Source organism: Pipistrellus kuhlii, unplaced genomic scaffold (genome assembly GCF_014108245.1).
Source record: "Pipistrellus kuhlii isolate mPipKuh1 unplaced genomic scaffold, mPipKuh1.p scaffold_m20_p_30, whole genome shotgun sequence".
NCBI lineage: Eukaryota > Metazoa > Chordata > Mammalia > Chiroptera > Vespertilionidae > Pipistrellus > Pipistrellus kuhlii.
The window spans coordinates 3,455,595-3,479,921 of NW_023425530.1; the positions used below are offsets into that span (position 1 = coordinate 3,455,595).

General features: G+C 45.1%; 1 protein-coding gene and 1 non-coding gene across 2 annotated transcripts in view; both read right to left on the minus strand.

The window, feature by feature from the left end:
• The window catches only part of CFAP92 (cilia and flagella associated protein 92 (putative)), a 29,435-nt gene extending 18,132 nt beyond the window's left edge, over positions 1-11,303 (minus strand). Inside the window, exons 1-5 of the mRNA XM_045589314.1 lie at positions 11,025-11,303; positions 6,873-7,063; positions 6,014-6,236; positions 3,044-3,175; positions 55-201 (exon numbers count right to left, since the gene is read on the minus strand). Of these exons, the coding sequence (XP_045445270.1) occupies positions 55-201; positions 3,044-3,175; positions 6,014-6,236; positions 6,873-7,063; positions 11,025-11,274 (943 nt within the window). The 5' untranslated portion in view covers positions 11,275-11,303. The remainder of the gene's footprint in view (positions 1-54; positions 202-3,043; positions 3,176-6,013; positions 6,237-6,872; positions 7,064-11,024) is intronic.
• An 8,578-nt stretch (positions 11,304-19,881) lies between these two features.
• On the minus strand, positions 19,882-19,985 carry LOC118731481. The gene has a single exon (XR_004991890.1). It is a non-coding gene; the product is annotated as a small nucleolar RNA U13 (small nucleolar RNA).
• Positions 19,986-24,327: the final 4,342 nt, after the last annotated feature.

Below are 24,327 nucleotides of genomic sequence, written 5' to 3' on the forward strand. Positions count from 1 at the left end.
GCCAGAAATGAGCAGGCAGAGGAGGGGGCAAGGTAGGAGGGTAGGGGAGGGTACCTGCAAGGAGCGGCATTATTGCCAGCTGGACAGAGAAGGCACCCTGTTTCCAGTGCTCTGACAGCTTGACGGCAGAATCATCTTCTGGTTGGTATTTCTTCCTCTTTCGCCGTCTTCTCTTTACCATATCTGACTCTTTCCATTTCACTGAAATCACAGGAGGGCATAAGCGGTCAGAGGAACTCGCATTTCAGCTGCCACACTGGGACACCATCAATTCTCTCAGAGGTTTGGGAAGGTTCTGGGAGCTTCTTGAAGGCAGGGGTTGTTCTTGGTGCTGCCGCTCCTTCCAAGCAGCCAGGTGAGGTGTCTACATGTGGGTAAGCTGACCACTTGCCAGTCACATGCAGGGAGAATTGAGGGGGGTCCTGCATCTCCTCCTGCTACAGCCTGAGGACATGGGCAGGAGGGGCTGGAGTTACCATGAGCTATTGGTTCCATTGTGTAGAAGCCAATGGAATGGACGAGAAAGCCCAGAGCTAGATCCACAGACATAAGGGACTTAATAGATGCTCCTCCCAAAGAAATAGTTGGTATTCCTGAAATGCTCCATTTGAAACATTCACAAAGAGAAAAATGAATAAAGGTTAAAAAAAAAAAATCAGGGACCAGAGAGACCTAAGAATCTATTGAATGGACCTAAATGTAAAGAAATTAAAACTAAAGCATTGCATTTCTCTAACCCATGTTTCTCAAATATCAATATGCACATGAATTACCTGGGGATTTTGTTAAATAAAATACAGATTATGGTTTAGTAAGCCTGGGGTGAGCCTGAGCCTCCACATTTCCAACAAGTAATGCTGGTGCTACTGGGCTGCGGACCACACTTGTACTATCCATTTCTAACCAACTAGAAAATACAGGGTGGGCAAAAGTAGGTTTACAGTTGTTCATATGGAAAATAATACATAATTAATAAATAATACCACAAGAATAAACTGTGCTTTCATACTCACAACTGCCAACCTTCTCTTGCCTCCTTTTGCCCACCCTGTATGATAGGAAATAATATATATATATTTTTTTTTAATAAAAGTAACTGGAATCCTAAAATATCCAGGAATTCATTTACAGGAATTATCCACAATGCCTATAGGAAGAAAAACAAAAACTAACTCTATTAATAAAGACATAAAGGAGGACCTGAATTAGGTGAAATGATACAGCATGATCAGGGATGGGAGGACTTCTCTATGTAAAAATGTCAATTCCTCCCAAATTAATCTCTAATTTAATGCAAAACACATTTTTAATATTGAGATTTTTAAATGACAGTTTGTCTTGGTTGTACCCATCACATCCCCCCAAGCCAGCAGCTGGGCCTCCATTCTACCCATGGTCCCCACAGCATCCACGGAAACTCCTTCTCAGGCCCCTCCCAGGCTCCAGGAGGCTCCAAGAGCTACCACACGCTCAGCCAGCAGGGCTGTGGGCTCAGTGATCTGAGGTATGGGTTGGGATCACACTCCCAAGATTCCCAAGAATTCTGCTTTTAGAACTTGGTGCAAATTACTTTAACCAGTCGGTCACTTTGTGTAGAAAATAGAGATAGCAATACCTTCTCACAGTGATCGTTATGGATATTACATGAGATAAAGTAACGTGTGCCAGAGTGCAGTGTCGGATGTAAAACATGCTCAGAAACACAAGCTCTCCCTTAATTTCACCTGGATTGCGTGAGCCCCCTAGTAACTGAATTTAAAAATCTACATGGCTCAGCCTCAGCTGTTTTGGTTCAATGGATAGAGCATTGGCCAGTGGACTGAAGGGTCTTGGGTTTGATTCTGGTCAAGGGCACATGCCCAGGTTGCAGGCTCAACCCCCAGGGTGGGGCATGCATAGGTCAGCTGATCAACGATTCTTTCTCATCATTGATGTTTCTATCTCTATCTCTTTCTCCCTTCCTCTCTGTAATCAGTAAAAATATGTTAAGAAAAATTTGTATGGCTAACGGTGGGAGTCTGAAGGACTAGTACAAGACAGGGCTCCACTGCCACTTCCCAAACACCATGGGTCCTTTTTTATTCAACTGTGGCAAGGTCCCATCTGAGTAGCTTTTCGTCCCCTGGGTATTCTTGGGAAGAGCTCCAGGCACCACTGGGTGAGACCTGGGAATATTTATTAGCAAATGCCTCCCAAAATCTTCTCCCAAACTGTTCACCAGGAAATGAGGGTCCTTTTCACGTTTTATAATGCCAGCCTCAGACAGAAGGTCTGTAGGTGATGAGCACAAGTAAAAAGATTTGTCAATAATAAAGGAGTAAATGATTGAATTATGCAAACTAATTATAATTATTCGGACAAATGAAGGCAAGAGGGGGCCTCCATTTGTTTATACAGTACCCCACAAAGAAAAGGAAACAAGAAGAAATGCCTGTTATCTATTCAGCTGTCTACCTCCCACTGTTTACATTAGAAAATACTTAATACACATGTGGCTTCCTAAGTTCCCACCTATAGGGAATGAGTAAGCAAATTGCAGCAATGCCAGCAGATGAGATATGATTTAGTCCCCACAAATAGAGTTTATGGAAGGTTCTGAAGGACATTGGAAAGTGCATGTAATGACACATTAAGTCCAGGATAACTTAATCTATGTCAAAAAAAAAAATCTTAGAGAAAGGCTATGATAAACCAAAATATTACCATGCTTGTTCCTAGTGATGGAATTAGAGCTCATTTTCCCTGTTTGTTTGGTATTTTTTAACTTCACTGAATTTTCTAAAACACACACATATAACTTCTACAGTTAGAAAGCTTTTGTTTGTTTGTCAGCCACAACATAGACAAAAATTAAATAAAGAAGAAAAAAAAATCCACAACCAAAAGTGAGGTGTGCAGGGAGCAGCTTGCTTTGGCCCCAGCAGAGCAGCGGGCAGGTAGAAGGCAAAGACACGGGCACACACACTATAGCAGCATCACCCGCCCATCACTCTCCCTGCCACAGTCTTCACTCACTTGGCCCACAGCGGTCATCTCTACTCACCATGTAAAGACTTTACGGGTCTTCCTACTTTGACTGGCTTTACTGGGTCATACGCCTGGCTCCACTCTTCTTTGCCCAGAAGGCTTTGTTCGGAGGCTTTTTTCTTATTTGAAATTAAATGTTTCACTTCGTCTAGAACGTAGGATAAAAAAAAGAATCATTGATTCAATCAACCCGGAGAAGTCTTACTGAATGCCTACTATGACTCTGCGGGTGTTGGAGATGGAGGAATGGGGAAGAGAGGTCAGGCTCCAGGCTTCCTGGAGTTGGTGCCTAGGGGGCTGCTTCAAAATACCAGAGACTCAAACCTCAATTGGCAATGGCTTCTTCCAAGTAAGACCTCTAAATACCAAGATATTGGGAATGGGAACGTAGGATGAGGGCATGTGACAGAGGGTAGGAGAGGCTGGGAGAAGATCTATGGGGGGGGGGGGGAAGGAGATATATGTACTACTATACATAATACTTTAAACAATAAAATAAAAAAGTAAAAAAATAAACAAAATAATAAAAATAAATTTTAAAAAGACCTCTAAGTACTTGACATATATTATCCCATGTAATCATCACAGTTCACTTGAAGGAAAGCATTGCCCCTCCCCCATTTCACAGATGACATTCAGGTAACTGTCCCAGTGCTGAGAACTGGCCTTAGCAAAGTCAGGGCTACACCCTGAGCATTTGTCCCCAGAGTGGAGATGACCTTTCATGCATGTCGGTCACTTCTTTTAAAGTGGGGCTTGGCTTACCCATGGCAGCGGCCAGCATGTGTGGAATGATGAGTGCACAGAGGAAGTGAATGAATGAGTGGAGATGATGGAAGCTACAAGCAGGAAGTGGGGACAAGGAAGTGACATTGGGTTGTGCAGGAGGATAGATAAAGCTTTTGGAGAAAGACACGAGGCTCAGGGCCTCCTGCCTATACCAAATGCCTGAAGGCTGGCCCTGCCATGAGGAAAAGCCTTCAAGGCCCAGGGGATGGACCAGGTATGATATGGAAGAGGCAATGAGAAAGGAGCCTTGGAGAACTAATTATAAGGTGCCTTCAAGGCTGGTCTCAGAAATCAGACTTGTTCTCCCTTGAGTCACTGGGAAACCATAAAAATTGCAGAGCAATGAAGTGCCAGGGTAAAGGGTGATGTTGAAGGATCATGGAACAATGACAGAACAAAGAGAGGAGGCAGGAATAGAGCTGGGTGTGCAGAGAAGAGCTAGCCGAGGAAGAGAGTTCAAAGAATATCACACAGGCAGGGACACCAACGAGGTGTTGGTGGGCTGGTAGCCAAGAGTTGAGGACATAGCAAGAGTTAACTATGACTTGGGGTGGGGAGGGAAGGCGCTTCAAGAATGAGGTAATTTTTTATCCAATAAGGAGACACCCAGAGATGGAGCAGATTTTATAGAAGAAAAATGCTAACTCTTGGCTGGCATGCTCCATTCAACAGCAGCAGACGGAAAGCTAACAAATTCTGGCATGTGACCTACACTGTACTGAGATAAATTGCATATCTCCTGGATAACAAACCTCATATGGTAGTTCTGCACTCCCACAACACAAGAGTTTCCAGAAGAAAGTTTTTAAGTGATGGAAGGCAGGACTTAAGGCAACATGTGTAGTAGAGTCATTTTTGTTAGCATGTTGTACTCACATAGAAGGTGACGAGGAAATGCTAGCAGTGGCTATCTGTGGTCAGGCATCAGATGACCTTAAATTTCTTCTTCTCTGAGCTAGTCCATTTCTCAATTGTTTTACAAAGCAAACATACACTGACTTTTGTAATAGAAAAAAAATAGCTAAACGTAAGATGCAGATGATGCTAAGCTTGGGACAAGGTTGGAAGAAAGGCAGGTGTTCTTACTTCAAGGACACTAAGCACAGAGCCTGTGGCCCCCCCTGGCAGGGCCCACAACACCCTTCCTCCTACATTTTCTGGCCAGCTGACTCCATTTACCCTCCAAACCGTGGTTTCCATGGCCCCTTCTGCAGGAAGCCTTCTTCATACATTGGCCCCGGGAACTGTGCTCCAACGTGAGCCCCCTACGGGGCAGATTTTTGTCAGAAATTCTGCTCCGCAGCTCTGGGACTGGGCTGGAACCTACCCTTCAGGCTGCACTCTCAGTGCACCACATTTAAAAAAATAAAAAATATATATTTTATTATTTTTTTTTTTTTTCAAAGAGGCAGGGAGAGGGATAGAGAGCTAAAAACATTGATGAGAGAGAAACATCAATCAACTGCCTCCTGCACACTCCACACTGGGGTTGTGCCCGCAACCAATGTACATGCCCTTGACTGGAATTGAACCTGAGACCCCTCAGTCTGCAGGCCGACCCTCTATCCACTGAGCCAAACCGGTTTCAGCTAGACCCCACATTTTGCAGCTTAGTGGGTAGAGAGTCAGGGTGCCAGGTTTGATTCTGGTCAAGGGTACATGCCTGAGTTGTAGGTTTGATCCCCAGTGGAGGCATGCAGGAGGCAGCTGACCAGTGATTCTCCCTCATCATTGATGTTTCTATCTCTCTTTCCCTCTCCTTTCCTCTCTGAAATCAATCCATAATAATACAAACATAATATGCTAATTAGATCGGACATTCTTCCAGAAGACCTTCTGGATGAAGCCTGGGCTGGGAGGGAAGCCCAGGTCTCAGCTGCCAGAGGGAAGTTGGTGCCAGCAGCGGGGGAAGGAAGGCCTACTCTTGCATGAATTTCGTGCACCAGACCTCTAGTGTGTGTGTGTGTGTGTGTGTGTGTGTGTGTGTGTGTACTCAAGGTGGTAGAGGTGGAGGTGGTGGCTGATGTGCCTGCACACAGACAGCAGGAGGCACTTCCACAGCCGAGGACATTGGAGGGATGACATATCACTGACACAGAAACCAGTGTGGGCCCAGGAAAATGAGGTCCAGGGGACGCAGGCTTTTCTCCTGTTACTGTTGAGAAGCCACAACCCCTAGAAACATTTAAAACAAAACACGGATTCCCTGACTCACCAAAAGATCCTCCATCTTCTGAGAAGGTAGAAGTCTTCATTTGATAAAACCTAAGTTTTTTGGAAATCCTGTCCGTAGTGTCCCAGAGCTTCAAGGTTATTTTGTGAAAATTGATTTTCTTGAGTAATTCCTTAGTCATGTTGATATTAAATATTTGGGTCCATGACACCCAGACTTTGTTTCCTTCCTGACATGGCTTCATGGTCTGTATAGAAAAATACCAAGAGGCTTTTCGTGTGAGGATCAGCAGCCCGGAGGATCCACCTCTGCCAGCTTTGACCCACGGATAGGGAGGCCAGGTCCTGCTCTCCCCCTGTCTGGCCTCTGTGTCTGGCTCTTTCCCAGCTTCCAAGTCACACCAGGAAATGGGTGTCATGGGCTTGGCCCTGTCACACTTCTGGGCTCCTTGGGAAAAAAATTAAGTTTAAAAAATTACCTACAAAAGAGTGTCCTTTCCAGTAACTCCAATCCCAGCTGGACCACAGGCAGGAGTGTGTGTGTGTGTGTGTGTGTGTGTGTGTGTGTGTGTGTGTGCGCGCGCGCGCGCACGCGCGTGTGTGTGCAGGCAGGATTTCACAAAGTAAGAAATTGCAAGAGCTATGAAAACATTTGAAACATCAAAGAAAGTATGAGGTAAAAATATCTAAAGAAAAAACCACGTAATGAGTATTATGAGGTCAATGTAGATTCTCATTCAGTAGGTCTGAAGCAGGGCCCAAGATCCTACATTTTTAGCAGCTTCCAGGGGAAGCAAGTACACTTTGTGTAGTATTAGGCTGTATGCTATATGGGAGGCTACGCACGCACGCACGCACGCACGCACGCACGCACGCACGCACACCTTTACTCCAGAATCCGTGAACAATTTGACCACCGATGGAAACACCACCATGTCAATGATTTTAGGCTCTCTATCCTCTGGCAGAAGGAAATACTCAATGTGGTAGATACGATGACCCATTGCAACAGGTTTCTCCACTTTAGAGCGTTTCGTGCGTTTTCCGGCCAAAGTTGTGTATTTTCTGTTTGGACCTAGAAGATACAGATTTAATGAGTCTTGTTTTAGCCCTGCAGTTCCCACACCACCCGCCTGGCCGGGGGTGGGGGTGGGGGGTGGCGCGCTAAGATGCAGGTTCCACCCTCCCAGCCAGCAGAGTGGCAGGCTACTCTGGACCAGGACGAGGCACAAGGGTGCACGATTTCAGTGCATGACCCTGTGAGGAATTGTCTCCTTATATCAGTAGTCGGCAAACTCATTAGGCAGCACAGCCACATATCAACACTACAACAATTGAAATTTCTTTTGAGAGCCAAATTTTTTAAACTTAAACTATATAGGTAGGAACATTGTTATTAACTTAATTAGGGTACTCCTAAGCCGGCCTTTGCTGAAAATGTGGTATTTTGTGGAAGAGCCACACTCCAGGGGCCAAAGAACCGCTTGTGGCTCCCGAGCCAAGGTTTGCCAAACACTGCCTTATATTTTTTCACCATAGGCACTTCACCTGCCTCACCCTAGCCTTGGCAGTAAACCAAACCACAAATCACAGCACCATCTGATTTGTGCAACCCTGGCAGTCTAAGTCAGGTTCTGAAGAGCAGCAGAGGAGGTCGGGGTGAACTCGGCCTGGTGGTGGGGGAAGCCCCTGAGGGGACCTCGGCAGAATCTGGTAGAAGGAAAGCTGGCAGGCATTGCAGGTGGAGGGCAGAGCCCAGCAAAACCTCATGCGTGCAGCTGCACAGCGTGGGGGTGGGTGAGGAAAGGATGCAGAAAGTAAGGATGGGCTTCAGCCAGAGATCAGGGCCTCCACTGCCTGCTCTTGCCATGAAACGGGATCCTCCAGGCTGGCGCTTGGCACACCAGAAGAAGTGGCTTTAGAAGCCCCTAAAATATATAATCCAAATTTCATCCTATAAAAACATGATGACTATATTTAAAGCTGAAGTTTTTTGTTGTTGTTTTGAATTTGTTTTTTGTTTGTTTTTTACACTCAGGAGAAGCCAGAAGACTGCTTCTGTATTAATTTTGTGCCACCAGCAGAGTTAGCTTTTATGCAGCGCTTGGAACAAAGCTTGGTAGGCAGTAGACTTGCTTGGGCAGGTGCAACTAATCAGAAAGCTTGCTGCATTTCACAGGTTCATGTCCTGATTCAATCCAAGGATATATGGACCCTCCCATCAACGGAAGAAAACAGTGCTACAACCCCGTTGGTGGGAAATGGGACAGTACCTATAAAAAATGTAAATGCCTACAGTAAGTCCTCAATATCATTGATAGGTTCTGGACTTTAAATAAAACCACATACAATGAGACCAATTTTACCACAGGCTAAGAGATCAAAGCAAGAGTTAAGGTTTTACGGCATCTCATCAATGTTGTAATGAAATGACGTTGAACAAAACAACATTATTCAAGGACTCCTTGTACCTTAAGCCCAGCAATTCCACTTCTTGAAATTCAGGCTACAGAAGTGCCCACACACCTGAACAGAGGTGCACACAAGGAGGGCTACTGCAGGATTGTAACAGAAAACATTTGCAAACAAATGTTCACCAATAAAGGGTAGGATAACTTAGAAACATACTATTAGGTGTTTCAAACAAAATATCAGAAAAGTAAAAACAAGTACACTCATTTCCTCCATGGTCAGCAAACTCATTAGTCAACAGAGCCAAATATCCACAGTACAATGATTGAAATTTCTCTTGAGAGCCAATTTTTTTAAATTAAAACTTCTCCTAATGCCACTTCTTCAAAATAGACTCGCCCAGACTGTGGTATTTTGTGGGAGAGCCACACTCAAGGGGCCAAAGAGCCGTAGGTGGCTCACAAGCTGCAGTTTGCCGACCATGGCTTTAAGACATTGTCAATTTTTTTTAAAGCAAATTTTAGAAAAGTATTGTAGCATCTCAGTTCTCTTAAAAATAATTTGTATAAATGAAAATTATAAACAAATTCATAAATACTCAGATATTGAAAGGAAAAATATCAAACCTAGAATTTTATATCCAGCCAAGGACAAAGGCACATCCTTCAAGGGGTGGATATAAGACTCTACAATACAAAATAAATGAACAAACAAACCACAAATAAATTCCTAGATACAGAGAACAAATTGATGGGCACCAGATGGGAGGAAGATGAGTGAAAAAAGATAAAAGGAACTAAGTACAAATGGCCAGTTGTAAAGCTAGTCATCACTGACTGTACTGCCCATTGGCTATACAGTATAGGAAATAGAGTCAGTAACACTGGAATAATGATGCATGGTGTCAGATAGGTGCTAGATTTATCATGGTGGTCACTGTCTACTCTAAGGTATATAAATGTCTGATCACTCCGTTCTACCCTTGAATCTAATGTACTATTGCATGTCAGGAGTAACTGGAAAAACAAATTAATATAAAAGACTCTCAGACATGCAAGACCTCAGAAATTTTTGCCGCATAGAGATCTGCTTTGCAAATGTCTTTCGAAGAAGCACCCAAATAAGAAAAACCAAGGCTAGAAGATGCTGCAGGAGATGTGAGGTTGAAGGTGATCAATAAACACCGATTTTCTTTCAGTTGGTATTTGCCACCAGTCTTTTCCGGGCTCTTTTTGCTTTGCTTGATATCAATAGGCCCAAGATAAAAAGCATCATTATGGATAGAGGAGGTCATCACATTAGAACAGAAAGTTCAGTTCACCAAGAAGATCTATCAGTTCTAAACATGGTAGACATCTAAGCAAGTAGCCGCCAAAATAGCTGAAGCCCACAGTTGACAGCTATAAAGAGAAGCAGAAATTAATCATCATGGCGGGGGGGAGGGGGGCACGCGCAGTCTACTTGATGTAGACAAAAACAAAAAGGGTATTTAAAAGCGGAGTACAGCCGAAACTGGTTTGGCTCAGTGGATAGAGCGTCAGCCTGCAGACTGAAGGGTCCCAGGTTCGATTCCCGTCAAGGGCATGTAAATTGGTTGCGGGCACATCCCCAGTGGGAGTGTGCAGGAGGCAGCTGGTCAATGGTTCTCTCTCATCGATGTTTCTAGCTCTCTATCCCTCTCCCTTCCTCTCTGTGAAAAATCAATAAAATACATTAAAAAAAAAAAAAGTGGAGTACTTCTTTCCTGCCCCTCATCTTGGAATTTAACCAGGTGACTTGCTCCGACCAATAAAATGTTAGCAGGTGGAAGGAGCCAGAAGACTGAGTGCTCAGTGACTGGGCTGGCCCTCTGCTCTTCCATAATATGAATGTGTCTGGATCAGCCCACGAGCCCAGGAGAGTGACAGACATGGGAAGCACAGCTGAGCCACTGCAGGGAGCTCAGCCTGGTCATAGGCTGCTACCCTGTGACCCAGAAGAACAAGTGGTTTCAGGGTGAAGCCAATGGATTGGGGAGCTTGTTTGGGTTAGTTACACAGCACTGTGGCCATAGGAGTTCATCAATATACCCTTCCACTCGGAGATTCACACACCCGAGAACCTGCACTTTAAATAAGGAAACTAGGTGACGCCCAAGGCCTTAACCTCACTGTCATTTCTTCATCTGCAAAAAGCAGATACAACACCATCTACATCTTAGGGTTATTGCATGGGTTAAGTATGTGAAGCCCCCACAGCCACTGTGGACCTCCTAAAATTGCACCTTCTTTCCTGACCTTTGCTCCTGGAACCCACCACCCCTACTTGGGAGAGCAGGGAGGGAGTATGGGTATCCTAACCTCCTGGCAGAAGGCCATTAGTCCAACTCTTTTTTAATTTATTTTTTCCATTTTTTTCTTTATTGATTAAGGCATTACATATGTGTCCTTATCCTCCCATTACCACCCCACCCGGCCCCACTCATGCCCTCACCCCCCTGGTGTCTGTGTCCATTGGTTAGGCTCCTGTGCATGCAGACAAGTCCTTTTCCCCTCACCCCCACCCTCCCCTGACTTCCCTCTGAGGTTTGAGGGTCTGACGGATGCTTTTGACAAAGAGTGTTGGAATTCTGCTCCAGCGCTTACCAACAGCCCCTGGGAAGGCCATGGAGATGATGAATTTGCAGGGGACCACGTGGGGCACATCGGCGTTTAAAGTGCTGCTGGACGCGGTGCTGCTGTACAGATGTTCAGACTCCGAGCCCGTGGCCCGGGTCCTGGCCATGTACTCCTCCACACCCACCTCGCTGATGGACTGGCAAAAGCTGCCCAGGGAGGATATGGGCCTCATGCTCTCCAGGTCCTCATCGTCCCAGTCCCAGGCTTGCAGCGCCATGCTTGCTGCTGAGTGCTGCCCGCCCTGGCCCACCTGGCTGGAAGGAAAAAGAAAGGCACCTGAGTAGCCGCCCTCTGTTCCCAGGAGGTTAGCCACCCTCCCTCCTCCCTTCCCTTGTCCTTTTCAGCGTTGGATGGCTAAGGCCTCAATCACAGATGGGAGTAGAGTAGGCACTCAATAAAGTTAGACAGTGAATGGCTGAACCACAGAGGAGGGTCCTGGCAGTCTTTTTTTTTTTTTTTTTTTTTTTTTTTTTTTTTTTTTTTTTTTTTTTTTTATCATAAGCAGCACTGGGTTCTCCAACTTGAGTCCCTGACCTCCCCCAGCCCTGGCTGCATTGATTTGGCACTTCTGGAATGCCCACACCAGGAAAATGCATTCACCAGGAGCCACAAGGGGTGGGAGCAGAATCCCCGCCCTGCTTCCATCCAGGGGGGCCTGGGGTGAGCTGCAAACCAGGCCCCAGGGCAGCATGTGCAAGTGCCTGGCAGGGAAAGACCTGGGAGAACCTCGAGGCAAGACACAAATGGGCTTTGAGGTGGGGGCTCAAGACACAAGGAAGCCAAACCCGCTAAAGTTAAGGAAAGGATGCAGCCTGGAGCAGGGGTTGGGGATGGGTGGAAAACATGGTCCCCTCAAGGCACCCAGAGTACCTTCGATCAGATGCAGAGACAGCAACTCAAGCTCAGGCCCTGGTGTCAGTCAGCACGCGCAGCCATTGCGCAGCCTCCTGAGTGAGGAGGCCTGGGAGACAGGCTGGTCCACTGTGTTTGACAGTTGCTAGGAGACGGGGTGAACAAAGGGGGGCGGGGACTGCTCCGCTGGGGGCGGGGCTTCCTGCCTCAGCCACTGGACTCAGACTCCTTGTACAGCAGACAGGGTTTGGCAAAGACTGGTAGGTGTATGCAAATTCGGAAGCCAGTTGGTTGAATCATGCATCCGCTCATTCATGCAATCCTTAAAAAATTCCTACGCAGAACGTGAGCGCCTATAATGCACCTGACCCTTACAGGATGGGATGAAGGCAAAGGAACCAATGGGCTCTGCAAACTCGGGTCCCCCATCCCATCTCAAACCTCGCACACAGACTTGGCATTCTGTCGCTGATGTCTTTAAAGGTGCGTGAAAATTCTGTTAGTGCTTGTGAGTCCAACCCAGAGGCGAGGAAACTGAGGGTTAGAGAGGTGCAGCGATTGGCCGGAGGTCACACAAGGCGTGTGTGGCCGCAGGGGGTTGAAATTCAGACCATATGACTCCAAAGCCCGGGCTCAGCTGTAAAATGCCCTCTCCCAACCCCACTGCCACTTTGGCCACCCCTCTCCCCTGCTGCTGAGAGCCTGGCAGATGTTCTCTATGTGGAAGGCCCAGAGGGATGAATACACATGGCAAATTCAGGCAAGGGATGATGAGGCTGGAGTGGTGGGCAGGGCCCCTGGTACATAGCTGTGGAGGGCAGGCAGGGCATAAGACTGTGGACAACAGAGAGTCACATTAGGTTTTCTGGTCAGAGAGAGTAGCACCATTCAACAGTAGTTTGTTGAAGAGAATGAGAGCCTTGTCCTGTTCAGAGTTGAATGGCTAAGGCCTTACTAAGGTGTGGCTCAGTGGTTGAGCGTCGACCTATGAACCTAGAGGTCACAGTTCGGTTCCCAGTCAGGGCACCTGCCTGGGCTGCCGACTCCATCCCCAGGAGGACAATGATTCTCTCTCATCATTGATGCTTCTATTTCTCTCCCTCTTCCTTCCTTTCTGAAGTCAATCAAAATATATTGAGAGAGAGAGAGAGAGAGAGAGAGAGAGAGAGAGAGAGAGAGAATGAGAGCTGACAGTCCACACGTACTTAACTCTTGGGAAAACTGTGGCTTTGCCCTGAGATATGTCCGACTTGATCCATGGTCAAAGAGTAAAACTGTGGCATAGCTCCAGCTGGAGCCCAGGTCCCCTGCCTTCCCATGCTCACCTTCCTAGATCAGCTCCTTCCAGAATACTGCCCACTGACTGGGGCCCTCCATATTGCTCAGGTTCAATCAATCTAAGAAAAACCCAGACCTTAAACTCTCACCACCGAATGCCATGCTGTAAGGTACCACCAGCAGCCTGGAGATTACCATCTACATATGTAAAGAGATGCACAGAGGGTCCTAGGAAAAAAAGGCACTAGGATACAGCAGCTTCCCAAAGGCCCGCTAACAAGGGAAGGCCAGTAATACCTGGGGCAGGCCACAGGCATCCTGCTAGTCAGGTCCCACCTGCTGGCCTGCGGCTGGTTTCCCTCCTAAGGGTCCTCACTCACATGATCACCGAGGGCAGCAGCCGGTCTCTCCAGCATCTCCTGATGGGACAGCCCTAAGCTCGGATGGAGAGGCCATAGATCTGGGAAAAGGGCCAATGCCAGGTACTGGGAATGCATCAGAATCATCCAGGAACATTTCAGAACTTTACTTCTGAGGCTTCCCTCCAGTCCTGAGGAATTGATTATCCAGGGCTGGGCCTTAGGACCTGGTAACGGATGGTTTTTCAAAGACAGCCACCTCAATATATGTCCTCCCTCGTGTTCTTACACTGCCATGTCAACAGGCCTTCTATCTGGTGGTGGGTGTAGTCTTCTCTCCTTGAACTCAGACTGACTTAGTAACCACCTCAGCCAACAGAGTCTGGTGAAAAGGACACTACGTGGCTTCAAAGGCCAGGTAAGACAACTACCATGTACAGTTACGTCCTCATTTGACATCATTAGTAAGTTTTGTGACTTTAAGTGGAAGGAAATACAACAAAAACAATTTTATCATGGGCGAACTGACACAAACAGCAATTAAGTTCCTATGGCATAGCATTGACGTTATAAGGAAATGGCATGGAACAAAATGACATCATTTGAAGACCGGCTCTAATTTTGCCTTGTTCTTTTGGGGTCACTCATCCTAGAAAATCCAGCCACCAGCTGGAGAGGGAGCACAGACAGCCACATGGAAAAGACACACACATGTAGATGTTCTGGGCAACAATGCCAGACTTCAAATGACCCCAGTCTTTGAGCCACTCCAGCTGAACCTTGTGTAGCAGAAACCAGCTGCCTCAACCAAGCCCTCCCCAAGTTGCATAATTATGAGCAAAGTACACTATTGTTGTTTTAAGCTGCTAAGTTTGGGGGTGATCTCTTGCATAAAAATAAATAACGGGAACAAAACTCATATGTTTTAAAGTTACCGCCAAGATTTTATTGCACAGCTAAGATTTGGAACCGCTGCCCAGAGAGAGATGGTGTCCAGATCAAGACCCAGAGCATCATGTGAGGGAATGAGGGCAGAGGTAAGAAATGGGCCCATAACCTCACCTTAGCAAAGGGGCCTTGTTAATGGGCCCTCTGGATGGGTTCCCACTGGTGTTGCCTGGGCTTGCCCACTGGCCTGTACTCATCTGGAGGGTCAGCAGGGCTGGAAGGCCCAAAATGGCATCACACAAATGTCTTGCAGTTGGTGCCATTGCCTGGGGGCACCTCATTTACCCTCCATGCGGCCCTCGACCCTCCCCGAGGCTGAACTGTTTGCCTCATGTGGCATTCTCAGGGCAGGGATCCATGAGGGCAAAGACAGAAGCTGCAAGGCCTCTTAATACCTAGACTTGTAAGTGGCACAGCGCATGTCACCATCCCCACCTTCAAGAAACTCTGGGGTCCCCCCTGGAAGTGGCCGGGCGGAGCCCCTGGAGGAGAGACACGAGGTGGCAATGGAGCCCAGCGGCCTGGGCACGGAGGCCGGCATGGTGGGCGCTGCAGGTGACTTGTACTGGCGACTTGCGTGGCGCATGCACAGGCTACTGAGCGCCCTGGAGCACCATCACTGGCTGGGCTGGGGCGTGAAGAAGGAGATGGCAGTGTTGGCCAAGGGCCTAGAGAGATGGTCTTCCATCACCTGGGCTGCCAGAGGCCCCTCAGACGTTCACACTTTGCTAGGGACGCTTCCCTTCAAGACCGCCAGGAATGCGGCCGCTGGGGTAGCCACCGAGGGGGCCACAGATGTTGAGGAGGAGAAAGCCTGGCTCATGTGGAGTGGAGGCTGAGAAGTCTTACCATCAGTCCTTCACATGCAGAGAACCAGGAAAGTGGGCAGCATAGTTAAGCCTGCACCCAGAGGCCTTCGAATTGGGCTTGGATGGGGCTGGTGTTAAGTCCTAAGGCCCAAGAACCAAGAGCTCTGACGTCTGAAAGCAAGAGAAATGAACATTCCAGCTCCAGAAGAGAGAGCCAACTACTTGCCCTCCCTCTTCCTTTTCATTCTGTTCAGACTCTCAATGGATTGGAGGATGCCCACCCACATTTCTGGGGGTGGACCTTCTTTTCTTAGTTGCTAAATTAAAGCTAATGTTTTTTTTTCTGAGACACTTCACAGACACATCTAGAAATAATGTTTTACCAGCTCCCTGGTGATCCCTTGGCACAGACAAGCTAACGTATAAAATTAACCATCACATGGTCCATTTGAGGAATCCATCTGTCCATCATTAAAAGGATAACACTTTTTTTTTTTTTTTGAGGATCGCCTCAGTATAGTGAGATTTTAAAAGGTTCAAATACGGGGCGAAATACCATTTGAAAGGGTGCTTCAGTGTCTTATCTCTTGATCTCATCATCATTTTGAACTTCTGTTTTTGTTAATGCTTCTCATCTCTCTACACAAGCATGTCAAACTCAAAGGGCCAAATAAACAAGGTTTAAGTTTATGGAGGCTGCAAAAAAACACACAGAAGCTTCAATTTTCATAGAAATGTAGTTTTATTTCAATAGAGACATGCTAAATACAAAGGGCTGAAATGAGTAATTGTTAACATAAATAGGATTTAATATTAATTAAATTATTAATAAAAATTAATATTTTTCTTGAACATTAACTTATCAGACACTGAATAACTGCACAAATTAATAAGAGTAATGCAAATAAACCTATTTTTCTTGTTCTCCGAAACATTTCCTGTTGCGCACACCACACAAGTCAATCCAAGACTAATGATGTGGCAATAGGCTGCTAAAATATTTGCTGCTAATATTGGTGGAGAGAAATGGTGCGCCTGCGTGTAAGGCACATAAGGGAAATGAATGCAACATGATTATAGTAATCAGTCATTAGTGAGAGTTGTAGTTCATTATTAATTATTATGTATAACAGAATATTGTAAAAATTAAGTGGCAAAATTTTTATTAAAACATTTCTTACAGCCGAAACCGGTTTGGCTCAGCGGTAGAGCATCGGTCTGCGGACTGAAAGGTCCCAGGTTCCATTCCGGTCAAGGCCATGTACATTGGTTGCGGGCACATCCCCGGTGGAGGGTGTGCAAGAGGCAGCTGGTCGATGTTTCTCTCTCCTGGATGTTTCTAGCTCTCTATCTCTTTCCCTTCCTCTCTGTAAAAAATCAATAAAATATATATTTTTTAAAATGTAAAAAAAACCAAAAAACCAAAAAACAACATTTCTTACATATCATTATATTGGCAATAGCCCACAAGCTGAGAGTTTTACATGCTTATGGTAGCCAATAGTCAATACAAGTCAAAGTAATAAATGTGCAGTTGGCTCATGTGAAAGCCAGGTAGACTCGTTTTATGAATAATAGGAAGAATATTTATGGTAATAATGTAACTGAAAGCCACCTTCAGCTGCCTGTCACCATAAAAGCCAAACTCATGAGACAGATATTGACGAAAAAAAGAAAGTGGTTTATTCAAGTGCCAGACACTTGAGAAGGTGGGGAACTCTTGTTGCAAAGCCCATCTTAACATCTCAGTGCAAGGATGGATTTTATAAGGAGGGAGAAGGCTAACAGGACAAAGATGTCAAGGTGAGGGGGTTGAAAGTTCTCTATGTGCAGGCCAGCACAGTCCATTCCAATAAAAATCTTGAAACTGGTTGAGTGATGGTCTGGTACATGTCATCCTGGTCTTGGTCATCTTGGTTCTGCATCATCCTGTTCTATGGTTGAAGGACAGCAAATCTCCTGGAACTGGGATGACTGAAGGTCAGAGTCTGCATCTTCTGAAGTTAGCTCCTAGGATTCTCATACCAACATGCTGCTTATCTGAAAACTACACATTAGTCAGAGTCAGCTTTTATAGAAACAAGATCAAAACTTATAAATTTTCTTTCATTTTCATGGAAGTTAGAGTGTTGTATCCAAAATATTTCAGAAAATTAGAAAAATGTGGTATCCAGTCTAGGTGATAAGCAAAAACATTTTACTGACAACTGAATTAGTCTAATACTTATAATTCTGTGTTATAGATTTTATTGAAACTTATTTTTTTAAAAAAATTATTCTTATTTTCATTAAACAGTCAAATTAAAACCAATTCATTTAGTGTACTAAGTCCAGTTTCAATTTAGCCTTATTTGCATAAACACAATAGGAAGAAAAATTCATTACATAGGTTTTTAAAAATCTGTTTTGCTAGAATTTCACAAGAAATTTTCAGATTGAATTTTAAATAACCTCTCAAGGCAAAAAGCCAAGCCACACAGTTGCTATCAGACTTTTCCTATAATACCTACAGGTTTGGGTAAACTCATGTTTCAGGTTCACCAAAATGTCTTCAGGTTCTTTCCTTGTCATTTCCCAGGGAAGTTACCAGGACGTTTTCCCAAGTGCCTTTTCTTGGCTTTAAAGTCAATCTTTATTCTTTAAAGTTTTTTGCTGACAGTTAGAGTCTAGGCATGACTTTCGCAAACATAACATTCCAGTCAAAGTCTTGGTTAATAAAACTACAATTGATAGGTTATGAAGAAATCGGATTCTTATTGGATTCATACAAATAAGCATATTGCCATGAAAATAAGAATAGTCACTTAGTAAGAATTTTTAAATTCTGGAAGGATCTAGTAGGGAGAAAAATATAAATGTTTTAATATTGCCTGTGAAGGTCAATTCATCAAATTGCTCTAAGAAAACAGAGAAAAAATTTTAAAATGACTACTATTTTGAACAAAGTAATTTTTAGTTTATTTAGTCCCATAATCAGTTCTTATTTATCTTGATTATTTGACAGTATTTCTATGACTACAGTTACTTCTTAGAGTTTTATAAGTATTTATTTTAAAGGTATGATCTCAAAATTTGTTCTTAGAAATTTATATTTAGAATAAGTCAAAAGACATAACATTTTTACAAATACAATGTTACATCTTTTGACTTGTTAAATAATGACTGTTTAAATGACAAAAAAATTAAAATGCCATTTTTATAGATTTGATTATAATGCAATTGACAAAATGAATTTGCTTTTTTTTGTAACAACATTTTAAGATAACATGTAGAATTAGAAATGAAAGTATATTAGACTAAGAAAGTAATTAATTAGTTCCCCAGGGTCACTTGTGCCTGGGACTCCAATGGGGAAATTACCATTGGTTTTGGAAAATTAAATGGAGCTTCCTGGCCTTTTCATTTGCCATTAAAATTACCGCTCCATTTTACTCTCTAAGCATCTTTTTTTGTTTCTTACTTCCCCCCATTTCCATTTCCCTTTATGAGAATTCCTCCTTCATTGTCCTCTCTTCCTGTAATATTCATTTTAAATTCTTTTAAAATTTTTAATTGCCTTTATTTGTTCTCTTTTTGCTTCTTACCTCTACACAATCCTTTCTCAACTTGCAAAGACCCTATGCAACTTGGGCCAATCTTCTGCGACATCCATGAACCTCTGTGTCTCTCTCAGTCACTTTCCGTCTGTTTTTTCCTGAACTCGTTCAGAAATAGCCAACTTAAAAAACAATTAATTTTCTTCCAACTTAAAAATTCTTGCTGTAACTTAAGCTTTGTATTGTCAAAAGCATACACATTTTTTTACAACTTAAGTATAATTCTAAATTCTTACGCATTTTTATTTTTAGTGACAATTAAAACATAATTTTCAGAAACAGGTTTTTTTCATTGACAGATACACACTCACCTATTTAAAGAGGCATAACAGAGATAACTGTGACCTTGACAACTTCTAGGAAGCTGGGAAAAGGCAGGGGGGTATCAGGCCTGCAGCTGCATTTAAAAGTACCATTTTGTTCCCTTCACGCAGGGGGTGGGGCGGTGGCTCCAGCTGCACGCACAGCCTGTGCGGGGGTTTGGGGGTGGCATTAATTTCCCCATTGTTCCCTGGGCTAAGGCAGCTCCCCGACTCCAAGGAGGAAGATTTACAGTGTTTAAAAGACTTCTTTCCTTGTGAGTTTTTTTTGTTTGTTTTGTTTTGTTTTGTTTTTGTTTGTTTGTTTGTTTGTTTGTTTAAGAAGCCCCGCGGACGCAGTGTGAGACCCGCTGGGACTGAAAGGGTTGCTCAGGGTTGTGGCTCCCTTTCCCATTCAAAACCGGTTTAGGACTAGCAGCAGGCACAGCTGCTAGCAAATTCACAACCTGCGCCACCTGTCGCCCACACCTGGCCCCGCAGCCTGGGAGCACCTGGCGCCCACCTGCGGCGAGGGCGTCCCCTACAGGACCAGACCAGTCAACAACTGCAACCAGGAAATCACTGCTCTTACTAAGGATTTCTTTGGGTGACATCCGGACACAGACAAACGACACTAAAATCTGGTGAAGACAACACCAGATTAAGAGGATCCTTCAAGTTCACGTCAGACGGGTCATGTGCCAATGGCGTAACAAGGTTCGTGGCCGGCACATCTCACACAGTGGTGTGAACACCCAATCATCATGCTTATGAACTACAAAAGGATCTTCCTTGTGTGTTTTACTGTCTGGGATGGAAGTAAGTACTTTCCCTCCTTTTTGAACCACTAATCTCCATCTTTTTGAGCAGAATTCTTATGATGTGACAACATGGAAGCTTGCATGCAACAGACCATATCACATTGACCTGGCCTTTGGCAAAGCAACTTCAATTGCAACAAAGTAGAGTAGTTTGAAGAACTATTTAGGGGTCATCACTCTTCAAACCCCAAAATATAAATGGGTGAAGCTGTGTTACAATGAAAAAATCATATTTTTCTTGGCCATAGGCTCATAACCACAGGTGGACCACTCATGGCCAGAATGTGACCCAAGAGGCTGCCATTCAGTCTGGGTCTCTCCTCGGACTCCCCATGCTTAACAGCCACGGTTTACACTCAAAATGACAACTAGACAAACAGGAAGGAACAAGCAGCTCTGTAGCAGTATGGCTCCTCTGCAAGTTTCTTCAGGTGATACTATTTCAAATGAAGAACACAATCAGTAAGACACCCCACAAGAGGTAGGCAACAGCAAAAGCAAACAATACACCAAAATTCAAATGCCAAAACCAAAAGAGGGCTCCGACCAAATCCCACACCTGGGAACTGGGGTTTTTCTTAGTCCCTGAGCCGTGCCTGCCACCATGCAGTGCCTATTGGTTCCCAGGGATCCAAAAGGATTCAGAGAACCCCAGAGGGCGGGGCAGTGGCTCCTGGTAATGTCTGCATGCACAGGCTGTGTGTGCAGCTGGAGCGACTGCCTGCCCTACCCCCTGCTTGGGAAGGGAATAAAATGGGACTTTTAAATGCAGCTGCAGGCCTGATACCTCCCTGCTGTTTCCCAGCTTCCTAGAAGTTGTCAAGGTCACGTTATCTCTGTTATGCCTCTTTAAATAGGTGAGCGTATCTGTCAATGAAAAAAACCTGTTTCTGAAAATTATGTTTTAATTGTCATTAAAACAGACTAGCTTTGGAGTCCATTGACTCCCAGACACCCGTTCCCTTTCACCAGCGAAGCATTTCAGGTGGCTGATGCCTTGAGAGGGAGAGCAGGACGCCCTTGAGTTGAAGAGCTCTTGGCAGCCACTAGGAAGTTCCTGCCATCCCTGCCATGGAGTCAGCCTGCCACACCCTCTGGGAACCCAGGCTGGGCCCACTGGGACTTACCAAAGTCCACGTATCCTGGCTGGCTCACCATATTATCTATTTACCAGTTTTAACCATAGCCCAAGTTCAGGAGCCTGGGGCCAGGAAAGCCAAACTCATGAGACATGATAAAAAACGAAGGTGGTTTATTCCAGTGCTTGCCAAATAGGAAGATGGGGAGGCTCTTGTCACAAAGTCCGTCCCAACATCTCAGTGCAGCTGGGCTTTTTGTGAGGAAGGAGAGGGAAATCAAACAAAGATATCAAGGGGAGGGGACTGAACAGTTCTCTGCATCCAGCCCTGCCCAGTCCATTCTGATACATCTTGAAACTGGTCAAGTGATGGCCTTGTGTGCGTCTTCCTGGTCTGGGTCCTTATGGTCTGGGTCCTCCTGGTCTCAATCCTCCTGGTCCTTGTCCTATTGGTCTTGGTCCTCCTGTTCTGGGTCCTCCTGGTCTTGATCCTCCTGGTCTCAGTCCTCCTGGTCTCAGTCCTCCTGGTCTCGGTCCTCCTGGTCTCCCTCCTCCTGGTCTCAGTCCCCCTGGTCCTTGTCCTATTGGTCTTGGTCCTCCTGTTCTGGGTCCTCCTGGTCTTGATCCTCCTGGTCTCAGTCCCCCTGGTCTCAATCATCCTGGTCTCGGCCCTCCTGGTCTCGGTCCTCCTGGTCTGGGTCCTCCTGGTCTGGGTCCTCCTGATCTTAGTCCTCCTGGTCTCTATCCTCCTGGTCTGGGTCCTCCTGGTCTGGGTCCTCCTGGTCTCTGTGCTCCTGGTCTTCATCCTCCTGGTCTGGGTCCTCCTGGTCTGGGTCCTCCTGGTCTCTGTCCTCCTGGTCTGGGTCCTCCTGGTCTGGGTCCTCCTGGTCTCTGTCCTCCTGGTCTGGGTCCTCCTGGTCTGGGTCCTCCTGGTCTCAGTGCTCCTGGTCTTGGTTCTCTTGGTCTCGGTCCTCCTGGTCCTGGTCCTCCTGGTCTCGGTCCTCCTGGTTCTGCAGTTGAGGGTCAGCAAAACTCCCGGAACTGGGATGATTGAAGTTTGGAGTCTGTAACTTCCGAAGTTAATTCATAGGATTTTTTTTTCATCCTCACCCACGAATATATTTTTCATTAATTTTTATAGAGAGCACAAAGGAACTCGAGAGAAAAAAATCAAGATTAGAGGGACACATTTATTGCCTCTGGCACTCATCCCAACTGGGACAGGGTTCAAATCTGCAACCTTGTTACATGTCCTTGACTGGAAACGAACCCGTGACCCTTTGGTTCAAGAGTGGATGTTCTAATCACTCACCAACATCAACCAGGTCCTAGGAATCTTACACAAGCATGCTGTTACTCTACAAGCTATATTAATCGGAGTCAGCACTTATAGAAACAAAAGGATGGCAATACATGTGGGAAATTCAATAGTGGTGGAGGTAAGACATGAAGGAAATGGGAAAAGAGGGTTAGACCCAAATGTTGGGAAAGAGAAGGAAACTTGAGAAAGAATCACTGAATAAAGATTCTTGATGAAAAGGGAAAACGTGCATAAAGAAAGGTCTCAGATCAGTGCCACCCTGGATACTCCAGGCGTGCCCAGCGGACACCCGAGGGCCTGTAGTACTGGGCAGCTTCTACTGTAAAATGAGCAATCACTCCTCACTCTTTCCTTAGAAACTCTCATAAAGCCAATGCTGTGACAAATGACAAAAAGAGCTTACAAAGTCTTGGTTATGTCCTACACAGTTTGAAACAACATTGGTTTTTGAAAAATAATTCCTACCATTATTCGGTTTAGGTGTCATATAATTGAGGAAACCTCATCTCAGTGATGTAGATAAAAATCAGAACCTACCAATGTATTGTCCCCAGGTTATGCCTACTGGTACCCAACCCTCCACACTTCCTATTTCTCCTACTGATGTGGAGAACACGGCACCAATGCCAGAGACCTCAGGAGCAGGAGTGGCCACTGGCCTGGAGAAGACGCTCGGTGAGGAGGGCCCCATAAGGCAGGCGTCCCTGATTTTTAGATCCAGCTGTTGGTAGATATGTATCTATTGCCACTTTATTGTACATATTTTTGATATCTTCTTCCCCTTCTCCCTCTTCCTCCTTCTACTCCCGCCCCCTCCTCCTCTTCTTAAAGAATGCCCTTAAACATTTTATGTAATACTGCTTTGGTGGTGATGAACTCCATTAGCTTTTTCTTGTCTGTGAAGCTCTTTATCTGACCTTTAAATCCAAATGAGAGCTTTTCTGGGTAGCGTAGTAATCTCAATTGTAAGTCCTTGTTATTCATCACTTTGAATATTTCTTGCAACTCCTTCTGGCAAAGTTTCTGTTGAGAAATCAGCTGCCAGTCATACGGGTGCTCCCTTGTAGATAACTGCTTTTCTCTTGCTGCTCTTAAGATTCTCTTTGTCTTTAATCCTTGGCATTTTAATTATGATGTGTCTTGCTGTGGGCCTCTTTGAGTTCCTCTTATTTGGGACTCTCCGTGCTTCCTGGACTTGTAAGTCTATTTCTTTCACCAGGCAGGGGAAGTTTTCCGTCATTATTTCTTCAAACAGATTTTCAGTAACTTGTTCTCTCTCTCCTCCTCCGGCCACTGCATGATATGAATGTTGTCCCAGGGGCTCCTTACACTGTCTTCATATGTTTGGAATCTGTTTTCTTTTTGCTCTTTTGATGGGTGTCAGCTCAATCCAGTTCCATGCCTTCGCTCCTCCCACCAGTCTCAATATTCTTTACTTCTCTAGATGTACGACTGCCATTCAGCTAAGTTTTAGGCAGTTCTGAATGATGGCTGTAATTTTGATGTAGTTGTGGGAGGCGGCGATTACCCACATTTCCCTAACAGCCATCTTGGATCTCTCTGGCAAAGTTTTCTAATTAAATTTTAAATTTTGTTTTATAAATTTTTAGCATTTATACTTCTGCAGGGTTGCCTTGGATGCCAAAGCACACAATATCAAAGTTTAAATTGCCCTAAGATTTGAGAGAAACCTCTTGTTTATACCTGTCTTTTTTTTTTTTCCTTTAATCCTCATACTAGGGTGTTTTTTTCATTAATTTCTAGAAAGAGTGGAAGGGAGGGATGAGGAGAGGAAGGGACAGGAGAAGATGGGGGGGAGGAGGGGAGGAAGGACAGAGAGAAACATCAATGTAAGAGAGACATCAACGAGTTGTCCCCTCTACGGGCCCCAACTGGGTCCAGGGATCAA